General features: G+C 51.4%; 4 protein-coding genes across 7 annotated transcripts; 2 read left to right on the forward strand and 2 right to left on the reverse strand.

Annotated features, from left to right (window-relative positions):
* The first annotated feature begins 1,838 nt into the window (after positions 1-1,838).
* On the forward strand, positions 1,839-4,303 carry Gp1ba (glycoprotein Ib platelet subunit alpha). Its single transcript, XM_004857297.4, has 2 exons — positions 1,839-1,916; positions 2,134-4,303. The coding sequence occupies exon 2, from the start codon at positions 2,140-2,142 to the stop codon at positions 4,183-4,185; it is 2,046 nt and encodes a 681-aa protein (XP_004857354.1). The 5' UTR covers positions 1,839-1,916; positions 2,134-2,139; the 3' UTR covers positions 4,186-4,303.
* A 2,431-nt stretch (positions 4,304-6,734) lies between these two features.
* Slc25a11 (solute carrier family 25 member 11) lies at positions 6,735-9,552 on the reverse strand. Its single transcript, XM_004857299.4, has 8 exons — positions 9,296-9,552; positions 8,540-8,692; positions 8,251-8,457; positions 7,966-8,056; positions 7,792-7,882; positions 7,600-7,699; positions 7,471-7,522; positions 6,735-7,337 (listed from the first exon to the last, which is right to left on the reverse strand). Exons 1-8 carry the CDS (start codon positions 9,388-9,390, stop codon positions 7,182-7,184), a joined length of 945 nt encoding a protein of 314 aa, XP_004857356.1. The 5' UTR covers positions 9,391-9,552; the 3' UTR covers positions 6,735-7,181.
* A 15-nt stretch (positions 9,553-9,567) lies between these two features.
* On the forward strand, positions 9,568-14,278 carry Rnf167 (ring finger protein 167). 4 transcript variants are annotated; one of them, XM_004857304.3, is made up of 10 exons: positions 9,568-9,853; positions 9,949-10,437; positions 10,523-10,603; positions 11,431-11,550; positions 11,659-11,746; positions 11,922-12,012; positions 12,433-12,538; positions 12,864-12,957; positions 13,616-13,696; positions 13,775-14,278. In XM_004857304.3, exons 2-10 carry the CDS (start codon positions 10,354-10,356, stop codon positions 14,080-14,082), a joined length of 1,053 nt encoding a protein of 350 aa, XP_004857361.1. In that variant the 5' UTR covers positions 9,568-9,853; positions 9,949-10,353; the 3' UTR covers positions 14,083-14,278. The 4 variants fall into 4 exon arrangements, with proteins under 4 accessions (XP_004857361.1, XP_004857362.1, XP_012932341.1 ...); XM_004857305.3 differs by having other exon boundaries at positions 11,431-11,498; XM_013076887.3 differs by having other exon boundaries at positions 9,576-9,840.
* Positions 14,279-14,779: 501 nt separating this feature from the next.
* Positions 14,780-17,982, reverse strand: Pfn1 (profilin 1). The gene is made up of 3 exons (XM_004857307.4): positions 17,319-17,982; positions 15,724-15,916; positions 14,780-15,127 (listed from the first exon to the last, which is right to left on the reverse strand). The coding sequence occupies exons 1-3, from the start codon at positions 17,448-17,450 to the stop codon at positions 15,030-15,032; spliced, it is 423 nt and encodes a 140-aa protein (XP_004857364.1). The 5' UTR covers positions 17,451-17,982; the 3' UTR covers positions 14,780-15,029.
* Between the last annotated feature and the right edge of the window lie 507 nt (positions 17,983-18,489).

Raw genomic sequence — 18,489 nt, forward strand, 5'->3', positions numbered from 1 at the left:
CCCAGTCAGCAGCCACTCTGGATGCAGATAGGGGCAGGCTCCTGTGGCTCCATCGTACCCCTTCTGGGGGCAGTAACAGGGTGTATTCATCATGAGAAGGCGCAGTGGCCCATGTGATGCAGTGGCTGGATTTCTGAAGTGGACACCAAAGGTGGTTTTAGAAGTCAGACTTTCTAGAGGAAGAAAGTCTGAGCTGGAACTTGCCAGATAAGTAAGAGTTGGTTAGAAGGCACTGAGGACTGAGGAGAAACTCGGGCACAGGGAAGAGATCAGAGAGGGTACAGTAGTAAAAGGTGGGGCCAGACAGGTAGGCAGATCACACAGGGTAGTGAAGACCATGTTACGGACTTTAGATTTCCTTCTGAGAGCTATGTGCCATTGGTGAATTCAGTGGAAGGTGAGCAAATTTTCAGTTCATAAAAGCCACTAAAGTGGAATGTGGAGAGGAGGGAAATCAGAAAATTGAGCGACCAACAAGGCAACTACTGCAGTGAGGCAGTGGAGAGGAGATGGTGTCTTGACCGGGGGGGGATGGAGAGTAGATTTAGGAGAGACCGGGGATAAAATCAGACTGGGTGATACACTGGGTGTGGGGATGAAGGAGGGTTAAGGAGTAGGGATGGTTATCAAGGAGCTTGTTTGCCCTAAAGGACTGGTTAGGTAAATGAGTGGATGGTGGTACCATTCACCAGGCTGAACAATTAAAAGAGGAGAAGTTATTTGGATGATGAGCTCGATTCTGAAGATGCTTTTGTATTTGTGAGACATCCAGGGAGAGGAGTCCAACAGCCAGTCGGACATGACATATGTGTCTGAGTCTCAGGAGAGGGGTCTGGATAGAGACATAGATCTACACTGGGGTAGAGGTGGTGGGTAAAGGAAAGAGAATGGATGAAGAAGATTTCAGGTAGTTATGGGGCATAAGAAATGAAAAATGTGGGCATGGTGGCACATTCCTGTCATCTGAGCAGCTTGGGGGGCTGAGGCAGGAGGACTGCAAGTTTAGGCCTTGGCAATTTAGGAACATAAAAAGTAAAAAAGTGCAAGGAATGTAACTCAGTGTGAAGGCCCTGGGTTCAATTCCTAGTACCTTAAAAGAATAAAGGGGGGCTAAGAAAGAAAAGGATCTGGGGCAGGTTAACTGCTCAGGAAAGGAGGAGGAAGAGAAATTTATTAAGGAGATGAAGAAGGACCAATCAGACGAGTAAGAAGAAAATCAGTGTCACTAGTCACGGAGGCCAAAAAAAGTCCCAAGGAGAAAGTGCCTCAAAAGAGGGAGTCCCAGGCTGCAAAACCCAAGTAATATTATATTGCAGAAGTGTCCAGTGGATATAAAGGAATGGAGGGCACTAGTTACCTTTGCAAAAATCAAGACAATAAAGTAGTGGGTGTGGGAATCAGCCTATGGTGGGGAGAGAAGGCAGAAGGAAGTGAGAAAGGAGAGAATTAAAATTAGGCAACTCAAGGCCAGGGATTTAGCTCAGTGGTTCTGGCGCCTGCCTTGTAAGTGCAAGGTCCCAAGTTTGATCCCTGGTACCAAAAAAAACAAAACAAAAAAATAAAATCAGGCAACTCAGAGAATACAGCTGGGAAGAGAGCAGAGGTGACATCTGCATAGGTTTTTAAAAGCTGGACAAGAGTGGTGGTTGGAGTCCACCCAAGATCTCCCCAGTGTGGAAGGAAAGGGAGAGAAAATAGAGTCAAAAAGGGGGGTTCAGGACAGCTGTGGAGAGAGATGATAAGGGTTGGAGGGAGCCAATTCCCTGGGTCACAGGCATCCCTATCAGGTTGGCATTTCCTCCCCATTCCCATCCCCTTCTTGTCACTGGCCTAGCCTTCTCTGGAGCTAGAAAAGGGAAGGACTAAGTCACAGCCTGGAAGAAACTCTGTGCCCTCGGAGGTCTTTCTCCCTGCCTGTAAGTGGGGCTGGGGCTGGGGCTGGCGAGGTGGAAGGTCTGATGGAGGGATAAGAGCCAAAAGTCTGGAGCTAGTAGTTTAGGCTTTGGGGGCAAGGGTGGGAAAGGAGAGCAGGGAGATTGTGGAATCTGGGAACTACTGGGGTGAGGGAATAGGGGCTGGGGGAATCATGGCAGGAGCTGGTGGGGTGTCCACTCAAGATCCCCTTATCCACAGGTCCCCATGCCTCTCCTCCTCTTGCTGCTTATGCTGCCAAGCCCCTTATACACCTCTCTCATCTGTGAGACTGAGATTGAGGTTGTGGGCAACCTGGTGAGTGTGAACTGTGAAAGCATGAACCTGAAAGGACTGCCTACAGACTTGCGAGCAGACACAGCCATCCTCCACCTGGGTAAGAACGTCCTAGTCACCTTCTTCATGAAACCCCTGGTGCCTTTCACTCATCTTACTCAGCTGTACTTGGATCATACTGAGCTGACCAGTCTGCAGACTGATGCAATTTTGCCATCTTTGAAGACCCTGGATATATCCCACAATAAGCTGAAAACACTGCCCTCTCTAGGGCTGGCAGTGCCTGCGCTCAATACTCTGGATGTTTCGTTTAACCAGTTGACCTTATTGTCTCCTGATGCCCTGGCTGGCCTGAGCCAACTCCATGAGCTCTCCCTGCAAGGTAACAAGCTGAAGACTTTGCCCCCTGGACTCCTGGCATCCACATCTCAGCTGAAGAAGCTCAATCTAGCTAATAACCAGCTGAATGAACTGCCCCCTGGGCTCCTGAATGGGTTGGAGGAGCTTGACACCCTCTTCCTCCAAAGTAACTGGTTATGTACAATACCGAAGGGTTTCTTTGGCAACCTCCTCCTGCCTTTTGTTTTTCTTCACAGCAACCTCTGGCATTGTGATTGTGAGATCCTCTATTTCCGCCGCTGGCTTCAGGACAATAAAAATAATGTCTACTTATGGAAGGAGGGTGAGGATGTCAAGGCTATGACCCCCAATGTAGACAGTGTACTGTGTGTCAATTTGGGCAACATCCCTATCTACACATATCCAGGCAAGGACTGCCCCACCATTGGTGACAGCGATGACACAGGCTACGATGACTATGACATGACCCCTGAAGATGGTATGGTGCCTGCCACAAGGGTTGTGGTCAAATTCTCTACCAACACCAAAGCCCATACAACCCACTGGGGCCTGCTCCACTCAGAAGCTACCTCTCCTCTCGACAAACAAATGCCACATGAATCCACTGAAAAACAGACCACATTCCCACCTACATGGATCCAAGGTTCCTCCACATTCCTGATGACCATGGAATCCACCACATTCTCCAAAACCCCCAAACCCACTACTAAACCAACCACAACCCTGACTATTCCAGAACCTACCACAACCTTGACAACTGCAGAGCCAACCACAGCTCCAACCATCCCTGAAGCTACCACAACCCAGACCACTCCAGAACCCACCACCACAATACTGAAGACCTCAGAACCCACAGCCCCAGCTGCTCTAGAACTTACAGCCTTAACTACCCTACAGACCACCTCGACCTCAGCTACCCAAGAATCTACCACTCCAGAACTTAAAACTGTAAATTTCTCAAAGCTCACCACAATTTGGACCACTCTAGAACCCACCACAACTTGGACAAGCTCTGAGTCTACCACAACTTGGATCACCTCAGAATCCACAATTTGGACCAACCCAGAGCCCATTACAGAACTGCCTTTTAACACAGAAACTACCTTACTCTCTAGTTTCTTAGAATCAATCACGACAGTCACTCCAGAATTTCTCAACTCCATAAAGGTGCTAGGAGTAGCTCAAGGGAATTTTGATAGCTCCAGAAATGACCCTTTTCTCAAGCCTGACTTTTGCTGTCTCCTCCCTCTTGGCTTCTATGTCCTGGGTCTCCTCTGGCTCCTGTTTGCCTCTGTGGTCCTCATCCTGCTGCTAACTTGGGTTTGGCATGTGAAACCACATGCCCTGGTCTCTGGTCAGTCTGTGACCCTGACCACAGCCATGCACACCACACGTGTGGAGGTACAGAGAGGAAGGCAGATAACCATGCCTCGGGCCTGGCTGCTCTTCCTTCAAGGATCGCTCCCCACTTTCCGTTCTAGCCTCTTCCTGTGGGTAAGGCGTAATGGCCGTGTGGGGCCTCTGGTAGCAGGACGGCGGCCTTCAGCCCTGAGTCAAGGTCGTGGGCAGGATCTGCTGGGCACAGTGGGCATTAGGTACTCTGGCCACAGCCTCTGAAGGTGAGAGGTTTGGTGGACCCTTGAGAGAGGCTTGTATGGGTTGTCCTACTGGGATCTACCTGGGGTGACAGTGTAAAACACACAGGATCACAAGGTCTTAATTTACTTTTCCTTTCCTGAAGGCTTCTTTTCACGTTCAGGAACACAGTCCCAGCCCCACAAATCAGGAGGGGTAGTGAGATGATGGAGCTGGGTCATCAAGCCAAGCTCCCTACGTGCTTAGGGGTTGCCAGGCCACACAGTTAACTGCCATCACATTTGGGAAGTTTTTTTTTTTCAGGTCATTTCATTTTGGGGGCGGTGGTTGGTAGTTAAAGCACATAGGCTAGTACATGGCCCCCATATGCATCTGTACAAATAAGAAAATTTGGAAATTTTTCAGAATGTATTTTGAGTGTCATAAATATGAATAAACTTCCTCTCTCTGCTTAGCATTTCCTAGCTTTCCATCATAACTGTATATTATTTGTACAGTTTTAAAAAAACTTTAAAAAGAAAATATAGTTTCCTTTGGAGAAGAGTGACTGCAGCACCTGTCACAAAAATTCCCAAGGTCCCACCTGCACTCACTCTGGTTCCAACAAACCTCCAGTCATAGCCTATACTTCCCCTGCCTGGGTCCCTGCCCCCTGATGGCAACCCACCAGGCCACCTTAAGCAGCAGCTCCAGAACAGAACAGTAAGTCCCCTGGAGCTGAGTGACACTGCAGAAGCCTCTGCCTGCAGCCTGCAGCCCTGGGATGAAAGTGGATACCTGTTTGGACCTCCAGTCTCAGAAATGCACTCTCCTCACTGTCCAGGTCAGTGGTACAGGGAGACTGTGGGCGGTCTGGCAATGTGTCATTGTGTGGTGGGTTTGACTGAAATCTTGGTTTTTCAGCACTTGAGCCAGGATGTAAGGATATGAGACCCTTCTCCCCTCTCATTCCGTTTTTTTTTTTTTGGTACCAGGGATCAAACTTGGGTCCTTGCACTTGCAGGGCAGGCAGTGGAACCACTGAGCTAAATCCCCAGCCCACATTCTGTTGATTCTGCCATTTTCTAACCACACTGGTGAAACTTCCTCTTCTGCCCAATCCTCAGTCGAATCTTGGGCTTAAGGGTAACTCAGAGAACGGGGGTGAAAGCTGGGTCTTTTTGGCTTGAGATCCCCTTGCAGATGGATATGTAAGGGGTCTTAGTAACCTGAGAATCTGGTCTTATCTTTCTCTGGCTTTAAACTTTTCTTTGGGTAGAGAAACTTCTTTTGTGGTACTGGGGATCAATCCAGAGCCTCATACATGAGGTACACCCCCGGCACCAGGACAAACTCTTTTGAATTTAGCAATTGAGGATTTCCATGCACTGAATCTAACAGTCTTCAGTGCTTAAGCCACTGCAAATGCCTAACAGATCATCTGCTCCCAGCCATATTTCTCCTCTGAGTTACCATCCTCACTCTAGCCAGTTCTGACCCTGGTCCTCTTCCCAATCTGTCTGACTGCTACATGAGAGTCCCTCCTCCTAGGTAGACCAAGTATTCCAAGTTACCTTGTAATAGTCTACTGTTACACTTCATCTCCCAATCTTCCTGCTAGATTTGAAATTCCTTCAGGCCAAGGTGCAGGTTTCAAGTGTCTCAGAGCAGCCACCGTGCCCCAGGACAGTGGGCATGGAGGGGTAAGAAGGGAAGCTGCAGTAGGGGCACCAGGATGCTGAGCTCCTCCACTTCTGTTCCAAAGGCTCGGCCAAGGGGATAGCTCTCACCTGCTGCCAGCCCATTCCCTGGCCTGGCACACAGCCCTCAAACTGCCCAGCACTTCCCCTGGTTTGACCTTTCCATGCCCCTTTATGCTCCAAGAGATTTGTAAGCTCCTTGAAGCAGGGCCTGGGAGTCATACTTTGCAAAAAATAGATGAGGCAGACATGTTCTCCAGCCAGCCCAGGGTTCTGGCCAATACCCTCCCTTTCCTCAAACTTTGGGTCTGGTTCCCATGTCCACCCCATACATGCTGCCTCTCTACCCCTCACCCCTGGGTCTGCAGCCCTCAAATCATCCTCCTACACTCCCACTGGCTTTAGCTGCAAAAGTAATCACTAGATCCGAGGCCTTTCCAGAGGATTATGTGACATGATTTGTATGTCTGCTGTATTCTTGGGCAAATGGCTTAGAAGCAACACACAAGGTCAGAGTTTTGATTTTTTTTGCCCTGTCACCTGCTGTGGCATGACTGATTTACATATAATTTCCATAAAACCAGCTAGTGCTTTATTTTTTTGCGGAACCAGGAATTGAACTCAGGACCTTGCACTTGCTAGGCAGGGGCGGTACCACTGAGCTGCATCTCTGGCCTTTTAACATTTTTCTTAAAAACTCTAGGGCCGGGGATTTAGCTCAGTGGTTTCACTGCCTGCTGCGCAAGCGCAAGGACCTGAGTTCAATCCCTGGTACCAAAAAAACAAAAACAAAAAACAAACAAAAACTCCAGTTTCTCTTCTCCAGAGACATCCGCTTCTTTGTCCAGTCTCCTCCCCTTTCTGAGCCCCACAACTGTCCAGATCTGGGGGTTTTGTCATCAATCCAATTTATTAAGTCCTCAGTGAGGGGGAGGAAGGATCACATCCTCCCACTGCAGACCCTTTGATCATCTTGATAGCTTTTGCTTTCTCCTGTCCCCTCAGCTCTGCCTTGGTTTCCCCAGTGATAAGGGGAATCTTCTGCTGTCCCGTGTGTCCTGAAACTAATACCCAAGAGGAGACAGAGAGTTTCACAGCTCCCCAGGGAACAATGAGGGACAGAGTTGTCATAAGAATCAGGCATCAGAAGCAGGGCAAGCTGGACCAGGGGGTAGAACAAAGTCCTTTACCACAAAGGAAAAAACCACACTGTGGCAGGGAAATAAATAGAGGGGCCTGGGGCAGCAGAGTCCAGGCCCCTGGGTGAGGGGTGCAGTGACTGTAGGAGCAGCGGGTGACTGGGAGCCCTAGCACACTGGCTCCAGGCATCCTGCCACCTCAGCTACTGAGGAAGAGACGCTTGTAGGCCTTGTTCATCTGCTCCAAGAAGATGAAGGTGAGGACAGTGTGAGGGCCCAGGCGGGCATAATATGGTGTGAAGCCCTTCCATAGGCTGAAGAACCCCTCATAGCGGACGACCTTCACCAGCACATCCTAGACAGACAGCAAGTAGGGTACTGGGGCTAGGATCTGTCCTCCACAGCCTTGTCCCCTTTACCCAGTTGCCCTCACACCCCTCCCAAGCCATCCAACACTTCAGCCCAAGCCCCCAGACCAGCTTCCTCACCAGCCCATTCTTGTATTCTGGCTTCCCGTCAATCATTCGCATGTTCTGAATCCTGAAAGAGAGGATAGAGGGATGTGACAGACAGAAGGATACCCTCCCACAGCTCTCCAGACCCAGGCCTGCACTCACCGGGTCTTGACAATGTCCACAGGCATGGAGGCAGCAGTAGTGACGAGGCCACTGATCATGCTGGCACAGAAGTGGCACAGGATATTATCAGAGAAGTAGCCTGGGGTGGGGGGGCATAAGGCAGAGGGTGATGCTCAGCTCAGATGTGCCCTGGGCCAAACTGGGAGCTGAGAACCTAGCTCTGAGCCTCACCTGAATCCAGCAAGAACTGCTTGGATTGAGAATATGAGGCGAGCTGGGCAGCATTGACAACAACAGCCCGAGCCATGGTAGGGATGCAGCCCTAGAGGTGGAGGGGTGGAGGAAGAGTCAGAAATACCAGAGATCAGACTCCACATCCCTCAAATCTCCAGCCCCTTTTCTTACTCGCCACAGTGTGGGAATACCCTCTTCCCGGGCAATTCGAATCAGGGCATTAAACACATTTTTGTAGCCTCGGCGCTGGTCAGCTGGAAGCCTAGTGGGAGGGTAAAGATAAGCCAAGATCAGGATAACTCACACTGCCCACAGAAGCAAAGAAAGGCATGAACAGGTAAATGCCCTGCTCTAAACTGGGGGTGGGGGAAGACGATGACAAACAGACAAAAAACCTGGTCTTTCATTCTAGATTCCAGGAATGGGAGTGGGGTTAGGGTTTGACCTGGAACTCACCGGCCATCAGCAGTCATGCGGATAAGAGCCACCTCAGCTGGTGTTCCCACAAATGCACCAGTTGCACCTGCAGTCATGCCAATCAAGGCCTTCAGCAGAAAGCCAGGGGGTGTACCATCAGCCCCAGTCAAGCGCTCAAACAGCACAGTATAGATGCCAAGGCGAGTAGTAGTGTAGGTTGCTTGGCGCAACAGGCCAGCAGACAGCCTGGGGAGCAAAGGGGTCGGTATGTCAGGCCAAGGTCTGGACCTGCCAACCCCCACCCTCCCCCAACCTGAGGCCCCAATACCCGGTATAAATGCCCCTTAGCCCTTCTGCCTTCAGGATGCTGGTGAGGGCATGGAAGCTGGTTTTGTACTCTCTTGTCTTGGCCCCTTCTCCGCTCAGCTGCATCCGGTTCTTCACCAGATCCAAGGGCTGCACAAACACTGTAGCTCCCATCCTGGAGGAAGGCAAAAGTTGAGTCAAAAGGTCGTGTTCTAGATCAAATAATGGCTACTGGTGCTTGGGAGCAGTTACAAAGGTCAGGGCCTGCCATGCGATTAAGGATGCAGGAGGTTGATGGTGTGTATAAGACTTTAGGTGCACCAAGAATAACATGTCTGAAAAGTACACTTGTCCAGTAGGAGGCATGCAAAGAAAGTGCTTCTAAGTAGCTCCATGGGAGTCAAGCAGTGAGCAGGAACAGCATGCAGTCCGACTCAGTGTGGGCAGGAAGGGAACATCCAGGACCTGGGACTCCAAGTAGTCCTGTAGGGAACCATTTGATAACCTGGAACCGCATACAGTCAGGCAGAGGGTCAAGCAGCGGGCTGGGAAACTCAGGTGGCCCACTGAGGGTCATGCAATGACCCTGCATGCAGCCCAGTAAGGGCTCTGTAATGGATAAAAACATCCTGGAAGCCCATCAAGAACCTCGCAATACGCTGGGGATCACGCTGACCTCGTGCCGGCTCAGTTCACTACAAAAGACCCAGAGAAGAGCAGGGCCCAATTCCTTGCGCCAGTCCCTTCCACCTTTCCCATCCCTGGGGCCTGAGCTTACCCGGCCAGGCCCCCAAACAGGAACTTGACGGACTTAGGGGAGGTACGGGGCTTCCCGTCCATCCCGCCGGCCCCTGGACTCGCCGTCGCCGCCATCGCTACTCAATGGCTTTAGGCTCCGAGTCCCGTGCACGCGCGGCCCGCTTGCACCCAAGGTGACACCGAGCACGCAACAGGATAGGGCGCGCGCACCCCTCTAGCTCTTAGGTCCAGCACCAGCTGGAAGCTGGCGCTGGCGCAGGCGCGCAGCGCAAAGGCGGTCGGGAGTAAGGCGGAGCTGAAGGAGGAGCTTGAGAGGCGCAGGAGAAGGGGTGTGGTTGGTTTAAGAACCCAGATTACAGGCGCAGTTATTACCGAATTGAAATAGCGGGAAAATAATTTTTTGAAGGTCTCGCGAGAGCAAGCGTGTCGGACTAGCCAGGTTTGGGAAGTCTCTCGCGATAGACAAAGCAAGAGTTCAGCAGCGGCCGGTCGGAGGCAGGGAGTTGGAGAAATGTGAATGCTCTCGCGAGACTTGGTGCGACGGAGACGGCCTAGAGAGAAGAGGTTTGTAAACAAGGTAACTTGGAGGAATCCCGGGTACTAAAGGGAAGTGATTAGCTCGTCTTCTGGGCATTCCTCCACCTGTAACACTTCTTTTAACCGGCCTTTTAGAATCGGAAGTCCTTCATACGATCGTCCAATGCTGGAAGCGGCCTGACTTTCTTTACCGGAAACCCTTTTCCAGGGTATAGGAAGACGGCCCATCTGGCCGGAAGTTCCACCTCCTTGCGCACCCCTACCCTTTCAGAAGTTTTTCTGTCACCCGTGTTTGCCTCTGTTCCCTTTCTCCGTTTTCTGTCTACACCAGAAAAGGATACATTTAGTGTCTCCCTCTTAGCTCCATCAAACGGGTTGTGTATTTCCCCGAGTCGGGGTTCCTTCCCCGGAGCCCCCATGTAGCTGAGAGGTGGGACCTGGGGGTGGCTGGACCCCTGGGATCCTGAAGAAGGGCACAGAACCCCGCTTCTGCTCCTGCTACCAGGGCGCAACCTCCTTAGCGTTTGTCCTCCCGCTGCCATGCACTCTGCGGCCTTCCCACTTCCTGTGGTTGTGGCCACTGTGCTATGGGGAGCGACCCCCATCCAGGGGCTCATTCGAGCGGTGAGTCTAATGGGCGGGTGGGGGAAGGGCGCTGAGGGGAGGGAGTTGCAGGCTCAGGGGAAACAAGGCCATTTTTTGTCTGCAGACCTCGGAGCACAATGCCAGTATGGACTTTGCAGACCTCCCAGCTCTGTTTGGGGCTACCTTGAGCCAGGAGGGACTCCAGGTGATCTTCCCAGTTTTCTACTTCCCCATATCCTCTGTCCTGGGCGGGAGTTGAGGAGCCTTGCCCTGAGTGAAGCTAGAGGTAGAAAAAACTCAAGTTAGAAACTAAGTGCTTGTCCGTGTCTACTGTGGAATCCAGAATCTAGAGGTAGAAGACTTCACCCTGAAACTCCAAACTTATGAGGGACACTGAAAATGTACTAAGATAAAAATACTGGACGAAGTGGTGCACATCAATAGGGTCTCAAGCCTATTATTGATTGTATGGCCTAGGATTTGTTTTAGTGTAATATAAGATAGCAACAAATTATATTAGGGTTATTGTGTGAGTAGTGAATCAGGTAAGCAATTCTATAGTATTTCATTACAGAGGCTGCTATACAAGAACCTAGTTGGGCCATAGATGTCAGCAGAGTTGTTTATGAGATGGGTAGTTGTAAAATTGAAGGAAAGCAGGTATATTCTGTGTACTGAAGAGGGAAATGTGAAACAATTTGAGAGTGTGACATGGATGGAGAATTGAATTAAGACCAGGATACTGGAAGATGGAATTGAATTATCTGAAGTATGGAGTATAGGTTAGCCCATTTGGAACAGGGAGAGAGATGGGTAGAGGATCTGATGATGGAATGTTGTTTGCTGTAATTGCATCTTCAAAAAGCTAAGAGATGTAGACTTCAGACTTGGGTGGGATATTCAGATCCCATGAATAAGAAGGGAAAACAGAAGATGTATAGCTGGCAGAGGGGGAAGTGTTCTTGGTGGGCCCTGTGGGAAACAGAACCTAGAGTGGACAAATCCAACTGTTGTTTTGCTTCTGTCCTTCAGGGGTTCCTTGTGGAGGCTCACCCAGAAAATGCCTGCACTCCTATTGCCCCACCACCCCCAGTCAATGGGTCAGTCTTTATTGCACTGCTTCGAAGATTCGACTGCAACTTTGACCTCAAGGTTGCTGAATGTGGGATGGGAGCTGGGAAGCTGAGGGTGAACAAAAACACCTGGAATAAAGAAAGCAAGGCCCGGGATGGTTCCTTATCTCCTGCCTTGTCTCTCAAGGTCCTAAATGCTCAGAAGGCTGGGTATGGTGCAGCTGTGGTACACAACGTGAATTCCAATGAACTGCTGAACATGGTGTGGAATAGTGGTAAGATGGGGGATCTGGATAGCTGGGTATTCAGGAGAGTTCAGATTGAGAGACAGTGAGAGGGCTGAAGGCTCAGGGAAAACCACAGGTCGGGGGTGGGTGCCAAATGCCAGGGTTCCTGAAGGATTTTAGGAGAGAAGGTTGAGTTCATAGTGTAATCCCCTGATCCTTGCAGAGGAAATCCAGCAGCAGATCTGGATCCCGTCTGTGTTTATTGGAGAGAGGAGTGCTGAGTACCTGCGTGCCCTCTTTGTCTACGAGAAGGGGTAGGACATGCGACCCCTTCCAACTTTTCCTTCAGCAGCTCCATGCTAACATGGAGCCCAGGCCCCATTGCCCCACTCAGTCTCAGATCCTTCCTCCCTTATGTGTTGACTTTTTTTTCCTTTCTTTCTTCTGGTACCAGGGATTGAACTCAAGACCTTGCACTTGCCAGGCAGGTGCGGTACCACTGAGCTACATCCCTGGCCCAACCTGTTGACTTTCTTCCCACTCTCTTCCCTACCCATGGGTCCTATTCAGACCCAGTTACCTTGTCCCTCTTCCTTGAAAGTTTTTTTTTTTTTGGTACTGGGGATCGAATTCAGGTCCTTGCACTTTCGGGGGCAAGGGGACAGAACCACTGAACTAAATCCCCGGCCAAATTTTTGTTTTCTTGACTCTTAAGATTGATCTTCTTTCCTCAGGGCTCGGGTGCTTCTGGTTCCAGACAACAGCTTCCCCCTGGGCTATTACCTCATTCCTTTCTCTGGGATTGTAGGACTACTGGTTTTGGCCATGGGAGCAGTAATGGTGGGTAACTCAGGGAAGCTTGGGGGAAGAACCAGTGCTTATAAGGCCATACTGAATCTGGAGATGGGAGGGGGGATGGTATGTGCCAGATCAGTGGTGGTCAACCTCTGGCATGTGTATTGTTTTGCTTTTAATTTTAAGACAGATGTTAATTTTTGAGTTGTTTTTTTTCAAAACTAATTCAATATTTGGGTTTAATTGCATTGTTGGCACTTTGGGATAAGTGGGTTCTGGCTTGCAGTTTGGGCACTTGTTTCTAATCACTGTGCCAGATTGCCCAGTTTTCTTCCCTAAGCCTGATCTATCCACTCGCCCCTCCTCCTAGGTAGTTCGTTGTATCCAGCACAGGAAACGGCTCCAGCGGAATCGACTTACCAAAGAGCAACTGAAACAGATTCCTACTCATGACTATCAGAAGGGTGAGAACATAAGAGGGGAAGAGTCTTTCCCACAGCTTACCTGGCTCTGAAGGAGTCTGAGCCCAGGACATAGTAGTACAGACAGGGACTGAGAGGGTTTCAGCCTGAGAAGCCACCTTTTCTTCTTTTTACCCACATGTCCAATGAGGACAGGAGAGGAGATTGAGCAGGATATGGGAAGCAAAGATGACTAAGTCAAGTAGGTGGGAGAAATGGTACACCTTTAGTATAAGGGAGGAAATGAAGAGAGCAGAAAAATGGAAAGAATGAGGAGGATTGAGAAGGAAGAAACAGGTAAGAGGGAGCTGAGTTTTCAGACCTTGGAGCCTCCAGTGCCCATATAAGGCTATACCAGAAGCCTTGCCTCCCCATTTCCGCTCCTCCCATTGTCTCTCACCCTCAAACCTCCTCCCCCAAAACCCACTTCCCTTGTTACCTCTGCTCTGTAGTTGTCCCTTCCAGCCCCAGGTTTCCCCTCCATCCCCAAGTTCTTGCATGTTCTGCCTGGTCTTACCTCCCCCAGTCTTAGCTTCTCTATGGCTCTGTAGAACCAGGGAAAATAATTTTTGTAGGACTTAGTTTTATCACAGCCTTCCAGGGTGAGTTCTTGGGGGCCCTGGTTCAGAATAGCTCAGCAAAGTACTACTTTCTTCCCTAGGAGACCAATATGATGTCTGTGCCATCTGCCTAGACGAGTATGAGGATGGGGACAAGCTTCGAGTCCTCCCCTGTGCTCATGGTGAGGCCTTCACTGCCTGTGCCCATGCCCTAACCCCACCAACAGGCACCAGGTACTTCACCTCATTCTTCTTTGCAGCCTATCACAGCCGTTGTGTGGACCCCTGGCTTACTCAGACCCGGAAGACTTGCCCCATCTGCAAGCAGCCTGTCCACCAGGGTCCTGAGGACGAGGAGGAGGAAGAAACTCAGGGGCAAGAGGGTGATGAGGAAGGGGAGCCAAGGGACCATCTGGCCTCAGAACGGATGCCACTCCTGGGCTCCAGCCCTACTCTTCCTACTTCCTTTGGCTCCTTAGCCCCAGCCCCCCTTATTTTTCCTGGGCCCTCAGCAGATCCCCCACCCTCTCCTTCCTCCTCTTCCTCTTTACCTGCCATCCTAGTTTAAGGCTCCCACACCCAGAACCTCTGTTAATTTGCACAGGCCTTCCTCCCTCAAGTCTTCTGATCTGAGAGGAAGGGAATATTTCCATCCCAGGTTTCTCCCTTACCCAGCCCCATCCTTTTGAAGGAGTTGGGGGAATAGGCAAAGGGACTGATGGTTATTTCTTGGGTTAATAAACTTGTTTTTGTGGACTGAGAAAGGGTAAGGTCATTTTCAAACAGGTGAACATATCCTTTGGGAACATGACCCTTTTTTTCTGCCACAAACGGGAGCACTGGGAGACTAACCTGTAGTCTTGGGGACAGCCCCAAGAGACATTTGCTGTGACTCAGGGAGAGCCCCACCTCCGCATGAGGATGACTCAACTGGTCCTGCCTTACCCACAGGCTTGGACCCATTCTCTGGTCTGAATGGCTCTATTCCATTACCTACCAATTTGACTAGCACACTTGAGGAGGACCTAGGCTGGGAAGTACCACCATGAAGGAGCCAGGCCACCTGAGCTTAGTCCTGGACATAGGAATGGAGAGAGCAGGAAAATGGGAGTTCAGGAGGGTTCATCCCGGGACATGGAGGTAAGACGCTCAAACATCTGGACTTGGTGCCTAAACATTCCTGCTCCCAACTCAAGGCCAGAATTAAAGGCAGGTCAAAGTGCCTGTCCCCCGTTCTGACACCCAAGCTCAAACAACACAGCACCTTGTTAGAATCTGTTTTTATTCAGAAAAAAAACAAAAAAAAACACCAAAAAAACCCCCAAAGTTTTCCAACCACACACAGGAGGGGGATGGGTAGGGGGAGGTATCTGTCCATCCAGCCCCAGCCCCCAGCCCATGTGGTTTTGGCAGCAATAAAGGATATGGGGTAATGGCCCCCAAAATAAAAATGGTGTACGCGAAAGGGGGCGGGTGCAAAAGCGGTCAGGGAATGGTGGGAAGGGACAGATGAGGTCAGTACTGGGCACGCCGCAGGTGGGTAGCCATTTCATAACATTTCTTGTTGACTGTACCACCATGGACACCTTCTTTGCCCATCAGCAGGACTAGCGCTGGAGGAAAGAGAAAGAAGGCTAGGACCCAGGTGTCACAAATCCACCCCCTGCCAGCTGTTGGACAGCTGTCCAGCCCTGGGGGCTGTAACCCAACCTCATCCTTCCCAACCCCCCACACACAGGCAGGCTGTCAGTCACCCTGAAACAATAGAGCTTTTCAAAAGGGGAAACTCAGGCTTAAAAGCTAGAGGGGAACAAGCTAAAATTCAGGAGTCAAAGGCTCATATACTAGATTCACATGCTCAGGCTAGAAATAGCTATGAATGAGCTTGCCACCTCACCTCAAGTTTTAACAAAAAACCCTCAAAAGATCAGAGCCAAACACTGATTTAGGATCCCAACAATCTCTAAGAAAACAGGATTTCTAATCTGAAAAATATCAAGGCAGGAGTAATTTAAGAAGTATTGCAGTTCAACTTCTTTATATTACAAGATGGGGAACTAAGAACTACAGGTTTCAGCACCCAGCAGAATGCTGGTCTGATCCCTTTCATACTGAAGAAATACGTACACACACAAACCCCAGAAGATTGAAAATGTAAGTACATAGGGGAACTCAAGAGCTAGAAGAGGGGTAAAACTCAGAAACTCACTCTTGGCAGTCATGGTAACAGAGATGTTGAACGTAGGGGCTCCACCAGTGCTCTTGGTACGAAGATCCATGGTAAATTCCCCATCCAGTAGCAGTGAGTCCCGGATCACAGAACATTTCTGGCCCCCAAGTGTCAGCCCATTTACAAAAAAACTTGACCGGTCTTTTCCAACCAGGACACCGACTTCAGCTGGCTGGAAGATGAATCAAGCACCCAAGTCAGTGCACCAAACAAAGTTCCCACCTTGTTCTCCAAGAACACACCTGTTTTCCACTTATCTAGAGCTAAAACTTTAGAGGTGAGGGTTTTGTATACATCGGTGAAATTTAATAAAGTACTGTGGGAAGTTAGTGCAGAAGATAATCATGATCTTCAAGTCTTGTAAATGGGACCAGGGAGGAAATGATAATATTCTTCCAGGCACTCAGATCTCAATAGGGAAAGCAAACCCAGGAAAACGGGACCAAAAGCCAGTGAGGACAGTGGGGAGCCTCTGGATGCTCAGAAGTCTCCTTCAGGAAAAGCAGAAGCAGAGAGAGAAAGGGAGGGGGCGGGCAAGGGAGGAGAAGCAACTTTGCCCTTATTTGGTCAAAGGTTCTGCAGGAGTTGTTACGGGCCCGGACGCCTGGGTCTCCATGTAACCTAGAGTGTAAGTCCAAGTGTGTATTATCTCAAGATGAGGAAGCAGACCCCTGGACGCTTTCCGGGAAAGTTGGAAAACTTGTAGGAGGTGGGAGCTAAACCGGGTAAACCAGCTCTGGGGTCTAGCTGCCCCAGGGAAACTTTCTCCCCCTCCCCCTTACACCCCAAATCTCCATATCCGGTCCCCTCCCGCCCGGAAATCCCCTTCCCCCCTTTCGAACTTCCGCTACCCCTCCCCACTTCCGGGCAGTGTGGCCAGGGGAGGTGATTGTAGGGACAGCAGCAGTCTTCCCTCATTCCGTCACTTACACTAACTCAGAAGTTCTCACAAAGTTCCCCTGCTCCAGGCCCCGCCATAAGGGAGGGCGAGGGTACGGGTACTTCCGGGATTGGCTTCACAGGAATGTTGAAGCCGACGTGCCGAGTTGGGGGTGTGTGTGGTGGCCTCGCCCTCTCTAACGGAGTTGGGAGGAGCAGGCAGTCCACGGCGGACAGGCACAGCGATCAACCCCAAGCGCCTAGGACTCCCACCCGCATTTGGGAGAACAATGGTGGAAAAGGGCGCAAGACGGCTGACTTGAGGGGGGCCAGGTGTTCCCAAGTCCCTTCTCAATCACAATTCCTAGTTAAAAATTGCAGCGGGTGTCCGCCCCGCCCTGAGGGAGGCGGAAGTGGGCCACCGCACCGGGCGGCGCGCCCCTCCCCGCCCTATGCCCCGGATGTAACGCCCCGTCGCAGAAAGCGGGGCGACTGGCTGGATGGGCGCCGCCGCCAGGGTCGTTAAGACTTGGAGGCAGCAGAGCGACCCGCTCACGTGCAAGCGCCATTCGCGCCGCTTCCAGGGCAGGAACCCAGAAGTCTTGGCCTCTCCCTGGCCTCCGTAGACCGCGCCTGCCCCCACCCTCAGAGTCCAAGGCCGGCCAGTGCCTGGGACCGCGCAAGCCTTTCAGTACCGTGACGTTGGCGAAGGTTTTCCCGGGGACGGCGGCCCACACGGAAGGCGAGTCCTTGTAGCCCACGATGGCCGCGTCCTGACAGGTCCCGTCCGCCATGAGGTTGTCGATGTAGGCGTTCCACCCGGCCATGGCGTTGCTGCTGGGGCTGCTGTCGGCACTGCTGCTTGGGGCCGCGGGCTGGGCTCGGGCAGGCGGGCGGGGATAGGCGGAGAGCTCGGGGCACGCGCTGCCGTCCGGACCTCGGGTGTGCTAGCTGTGCAGCAGCCCTCGCACCGCCACTTCCTGCTCCCCCCCCCCGATTTTTATTTGCAAAAGGAGGTAGGGGCGGGGCCTTCTCATTCCCTCCCTCCCTCTCCCCCTCTCTGCCCAGACACCGAACTTTGCAAATAAAATTTTAAAAATCCCTCCCCCTATTGCAAAATTTGCAGCGTTCGATGGAAAGCAAAGTAAAAGCCTCGGGGGCTGGAGGAGGAGAGGCTATGGTTAGGGTTCGCCCACTTCCTCACACTTTACAAACCAGACTTGGTACAGGGAAAGGGAGTGAGCGGGAGGAAGGAAAAAGAACGAATTAACGAGATGCAAATTAACCAAATTAAAAAGAGTTCGGGGAACCCAGGGTTAAACGGAATGACTTCTTCCCCCACCTCCGCCGGAGGGAAGGAACGGCAGTCGGCTGCGGCGCTTGCGCGTGCGCGTGCGCCGGGAGGGCCAGCGCGCGGGGCGGCTGGGGTGGCCTCGGGCTTTGGGCGCTCGGGCGCGCGCCTGGCCGGACTGATTTGGGCTCTCCTGGAAAGGCGGGCGCATCAAGAGCTTGTCTCCCGCCAAAGCGGAAGGAGCGGGGTCGCTGGCGTGCGCGCTGCCGCCTCAACACTATTAATTTTACTTATTTAAGCAATAAGAGTAAAGGGGGATTTGACAAAGTATCTTGCCTGTTTTCAGGCCTAAAGCACCGACCCGGGGCACCTGTCCCCCGCGTCTGCCTGGGGCGCACAGGTCGGCCTCTTTCGAGCACATCTCCACTTAAGGGCATTAGCCTTTCCCTGGACTGGCTGTAGCCGAAGGCCTCGCCCCGAGCCCCAGCCCTGCCCGTCCTCGAGCCAGCAGCTTGGGTCACCGGTAGCGCCCCTTGGCCCATCTCGACAAAGGTCAAGCCCCGGCGCCCGAGGCG

This window comes from Heterocephalus glaber, unplaced genomic scaffold, assembly GCF_053883595.1.
Source record: "Heterocephalus glaber isolate CG9 unplaced genomic scaffold, H.glaber_assembly_v1.0 deba00001564, whole genome shotgun sequence".
NCBI lineage: Eukaryota > Metazoa > Chordata > Mammalia > Rodentia > Bathyergidae > Heterocephalus > Heterocephalus glaber.